The sequence below is a fragment of the Dipodomys spectabilis genome, unplaced genomic scaffold, assembly GCF_019054845.1.
Source record: "Dipodomys spectabilis isolate Male_0828 unplaced genomic scaffold, ASM1905484v1 ptg000854l, whole genome shotgun sequence".
In the NCBI taxonomy this organism is placed as follows: Eukaryota; Metazoa; Chordata; class Mammalia; order Rodentia; family Heteromyidae; genus Dipodomys; species Dipodomys spectabilis.
In genome coordinates, this window is record NW_024871531.1 from 313,279 (window position 1) to 317,720 (window position 4,442).

Here is a 4,442-nt window from a genome sequence, read left to right on the forward strand (position 1 = left end):
GTGGAACCAGCCCCAGGGGCATGCCCATGTGTGGATGGAGGCCAGCAGCTACAAGCACAAGGCACTGGCCTAGCACAGCTGGGGGAAGCAGCGGTGGAGGCTCAGGGCCCCCAGGGAGGGCCGGTGGCGGGGACACTGACCACAGTGCCAGGCCCGAGACAGCCTCTGCGGTCTGTCTGGAAGGCTGGGAAAGGCCTGCTGTCTTCACAGCGAAGAAGCAAACCAGGATAGCAAAAAATAAACTTTATTCCAGCAGCTAAACTTCCCACCGAACGCTCTACTGGGAGATCTACGAAGCAGTAAATGTAGCATAATCCCATTCTTTCCACTTCCAATGAGCTGAGACGACTCCCTCTCACTTCACACCCAGCCATCCACGGATCACAGGTGTGATCTTCATGTCACACCTAGCCCTGGCCTCTGGCTGGAGGACTCAGCGGAAGTACTCTGTGGGCCATATTCCGAGTGGGGCCCAGACACAGGGCCCAGGACCCTCTCCATCAAAGGGCAGGTGCAGGGCTGCCTGGCTAGCGCTGGCCACCTCTTCAGAGCACCTCCACTCTGGAAAGAGGACCCATGCTGCCTGGCTGAAGATGAAGAGTGTGTACCACCAGAACCGGGCTGTCCGGGCGCCGCAAGGGCCCGGGAGGCAGAGACACCTCAGTCCTTCTTGCCCCCCGGGGCGGGAATTCTTGTGAGGAGCTTCCCTGGGCTGCCAGGGGCCAGTGTGGCCACAGTGGGGGACTCCAGCTTCACTCTGTCTAGGAGGGTCTTCTTAACAGCAGCTGGAGAGATCTTTTCTTGGTCTGCCATGGACTGCAGCTCTCTGCAGATGAAGCCCAAAGGGTTAAAGGTGAGAGGCCTTAGAGCCAGGGCCAGGGCCAGGGTCAGCACACAGCCCCAGACACGACCAAACCAAAGCGCTCCCAATGCCTTTTTGGGGCCCAGTCCTAGGCCCTGAACTCGGGGCCCGGGTACTGTCCCTAAGCTCCTTTTGCTCAAGGCTAATATTCTACCATTTTGGTCACAATGCCACTTCCAGTTTTTTCTGTAATTAGTTGGAGATGAAGAGTCTCATGGAGCCAGGCATTGGTGGCTCACGCCTGTCATCCTAGCTACTCAGGAGGCTGAGATCTGAGACCCACAGTTCAAAGCCAGGCCGGGCAGGAAAGTCTGGGAGACTCTGATCTCCAAAAAACCACCAGAAAACTGGAGAAGTGGTGCCGTGGCTCAAGTGGTAGAGTGCTGTGAGCTGACGAGCCGAGGGACAGCGCCAAGGCCCCACAGCTGACCAAAAAAAAAAGTCTCATGGACTTTTCTGCCCAGGCTGGCTTTGAACCGCGATCCTCAGATCTCAGCCTCCTGAATAGCTAGGATTACAGGTGTGAGCCACCGGTACCCCGGCTCCCCAAACTTCTTAAAAGCCCTGTTTAACTAAAGTAAGGGTTTGGCTTACTCCTCTCATCTGATCTTAGAGCGCCAGGGTCCCTGCAACTACATGAAGAGGGGGTGTGAAACCAGGGGCTTGCAGCTGGAGTCAAAGGCGAATCCTGTCCCCATCATGACCTTGAACTTCCCCACGTATAAATCGGATTGGTCTCAGCTCCCATGACTTAGGTAGCCAACAAACCCTTAGCTAAACAGAGTCTGGTGAACGGTACACATCAACAAAGAACAGACAACAAACAGCACTGCTGCTGAGACCCAAGAAGCAGAACCACAGGGCGCTGCCAGCCCAGCCCCAGCTGGGGGTGGAGGCCTGGGCCTGGGCCGTGAGATACTCACCTTGTCCGGATACAAGAGGCCTCAACTGCATTGATGAGCAGAGAGCGGAAGCCCCCGCTCTCCAGAAAGTGCAGGGCGTGGATGGTGGCGCCCCCAGGGGAGCAGACGTTGTCCTTGAGCTGGCCCGGGTGGTCCTCTGAGTCCAGCAGCATCTTGGCAGCACCCTGAGAACAAGGGCAGTGAGGAGGGAGGGACAGGCCTTCCCACAGCCGCTGCTCCCAGACCACTCCCAGCGCCATGACCCACCCGTGGCCCCACTGCACACACCCGGGCCCACATATGCACGGAAAAGACACTGACCAGCAAGGCCTGGGCCCCTAGTCGGATGGCCAGGCGCCTCGGCACACCCATCTTCACCCCACCATCAGCCAGCGCGTCCAGGGCCATGAACGCCTGTGGAGACACTCGCTGAGCCCTGCGGCAGGCACTCCAGGCCTCCTGCAGCAGCCCGCCTGCGGCCCATCCCGCCACCGCCTAGCTCTAGTCAGGGCCTCACGTAGGCAGGCCCGCTGCCGCTGAGCCCAGTGATGGCGTCGATCAGGTCCTCCTCCACCTCCGTGCAGAAGCCCACGCTGCTCATGAGCTGCTCCAGGAGCTGCCCGTCCTCCACCAGGGCGTGTGTGCCAGTGGCATACACAGTGGCGCCTTCACGCACCACCACGGGTGTGTTGGTCATACAGCGGATCACTTTGGGCACTGGCTGGAAGGCCATGAGCTTCTGCAGTGGGACAGAGGGCCGTGACAATCAGCGCCCCACCTCCCAACACTGCCACTCCCTGGCCACCCCCAGGGACAGAGATGACACCTTCTCCACAGAACTGATGGTGACGCCGGCTGCACAGGAGACCACGATGTGCCGGGGCTGCACATCCGCCCCGATCTCATCCAGTATGAAGGGGATGATGTGAGGCTTCACAGCCAGGAACAGCACGTCGCTGTGCCTCACTGTCTCCTTGTTGCTCCGAGTCAGGTTCACGCCCATCTTCTGCAGGCAGACAGTGGGGCTCCCTCATCAGGACTTCCCAAGAACAGTGACCCCTGCCTAGCCCACCCTGCCAGCCAAGGCTGGGAATTCCGCATCCAGGGCCCAGGCGGGTCCCCGTCCCTCCCCAACAGACACTAAGTCTTCCCATTCTGCTACTCGACACGCGAGGGCAGAAACGGGCCATGGCCATGTTCTCGAGGCAGCCAGGGAGTGACTGTCCCCGACCCCACCGGTCTTCTGGCAGCTAAGGCACCCCTGCCCCGGGGTCCCGATAATGAAAGCAGGAGAGGCGAAGGGAGCGCAGAGCGGGCCCATCGCGAGCCCAGCACGGGTCCCCAGGCTTCACCTGCCCGTCACCAGGGCGCGGCAGCCCGGGGGGCCCGGCAGCCCGGGGGACCCCCCCACCTACCCTGAGCGCAGACACGGTGGGCAGGTCCATTTCCGGGGAGCTGGCCATTATTTTGTGGGCGGACAAGATGCCTAGGAAGACGGCGCCGCTGGGGTCGGGCAGACGGCGGGGCGCGCTCTCGGGGGGCTCGGGCCGGGCCCACGGCGCCTCTGACCCTCGGCCCCGCCCCGCGGCCCCGCCCCGCGGCCCCCCGCGCCCCTCAGCCTCGGACCCGGCGCCCCCGACCCGCGGCCCCGCCCCTCGGACCCCCGCGCCCCTCAGCCTCGGACCCGGCGCCCCCGACCCGCGGCCCCGCCCCGCGGCCCCCCGCGCCCCTCAGCCTCGGACCCGGCGCCCCCGACCCGCGGCCCCGCCCCGCGGCCCCCAGCGCCCCTCAGCCGCGGACCCGGCGCCCCCGACCCGCGGACCCGGCGCCCCTCAGCCGCGGCCCCGGCGCCCCTCAGCCGCGGACCCGGCGCCCCCGACCCGCGGACCCGGCGCCCCTCAGCCGCGGCCCCCCGCGCCCCTCAGCCTCGGACCCGGCGCCCCCGACCCGCGGACCCGGCGCCCCTCAGCCGCGGCCCCCGCGCCCCTCAGCCGCGGACCCGGCGCCCCTCAGCCGCGGCCCCCCGCGCCCCTCAGCCGCGGACCCGGCGCCCCTCAGCCGCGGCCCCCGGCGCCCCTCAGCCGCGGACCCGGCGCCCCTCAGCCGCGGCCCCCGCGCCCCTCAGCCGCGGCCCCCGCGCCCCTCAGCGGCTCAGGCCACGTCCGCGGCGCGGCCGCCCCCACTCGCTCTCGGGCTCACCGCCCACCCCCGGGCCGCGCTGCGGGGCGGGGCCGCTCCGACCGCCCCGCGGACGCCGCCGCCCCGCGCTCACCCGCGGCGGTGAAGCCCCGCGCCAGCGCACACGCCAGCTGGCCCGCGCCGATGAAGCCCACGCTCATGGCTGCCGGTCAGGTCTCCACCGCCGACGGCGCCGCCGACTGTGCCCGCGGCGCCCGGGACCCCGTGACGCTCGCAGCCAATCAGCGGCGGTGAGCTCGAGACGGACCAATCCGCGGCCAGGACGCCGGCCTACGCCCGCCTCCCGCGCACCCGCGAAGCCGCGCGGCGCCGCCCTCGAGAATGGAAGCCTCGGGCGCGCAGCCGCCCGGACGCGGAACGGGCTCCCGGGCCCCCTCCGCTGGCCCCCCCCTCCGCCGGCCCCCCTCCGCCGGCCCCCCTCCGCCGGACCCCCCCCCGCCGGCCCCCCCCCCCGGACCCCCCCCGCCCGGACCCCCCCG

General features: G+C 67.3%; 1 protein-coding gene across 2 annotated transcripts; it reads right to left on the reverse strand.

Moving 5' to 3' along the window:
* Nucleotides 1-228: 228 nt before the first annotated feature.
* On the reverse strand, nucleotides 229-4,151 carry Pycr2 (pyrroline-5-carboxylate reductase 2). 2 transcript variants are annotated; one of them, XM_042673466.1, is made up of 7 exons: nucleotides 4,037-4,151; nucleotides 3,180-3,250; nucleotides 2,591-2,770; nucleotides 2,282-2,503; nucleotides 2,086-2,178; nucleotides 1,786-1,949; nucleotides 229-826 (listed from the first exon to the last, which is right to left on the reverse strand). In XM_042673466.1, exons 1-7 carry the CDS (start codon nucleotides 4,101-4,103, stop codon nucleotides 661-663), a joined length of 963 nt encoding a protein of 320 aa, XP_042529400.1. In that variant the 5' UTR covers nucleotides 4,104-4,151; the 3' UTR covers nucleotides 229-660. The 2 variants fall into 2 exon arrangements, with proteins under 2 accessions (XP_042529400.1, XP_042529401.1); XM_042673467.1 differs by lacking the exon at nucleotides 3,180-3,250 and having other exon boundaries at nucleotides 4,037-4,112.
* Between the last annotated feature and the right edge of the window lie 291 nt (nucleotides 4,152-4,442).

Bases quoted from the DNA above. Each gene is read 5' to 3' on its own strand.
- Pycr2 (XM_042673466.1), bottom strand. From the start codon at position 4,103: ATGAGCGTGGGCTTCATCGGCGCGGGCCAGCTGGCGTGTGCGCTGGCG. The intron at 3,251-4,036 runs GTGAGCGCGGGG...CCGTCTTCCTAG, and splicing joins GCGGGGCTTCACCGCCGCGG to GCATCTTGTCCGCCCACAAA. The intron at 2,179-2,281 runs GTGAGGCCCTGA...GTGTCTCCACAG, and splicing joins GCGGCAGCGGGCCTGCCTAC to GCGTTCATGGCCCTGGACGC.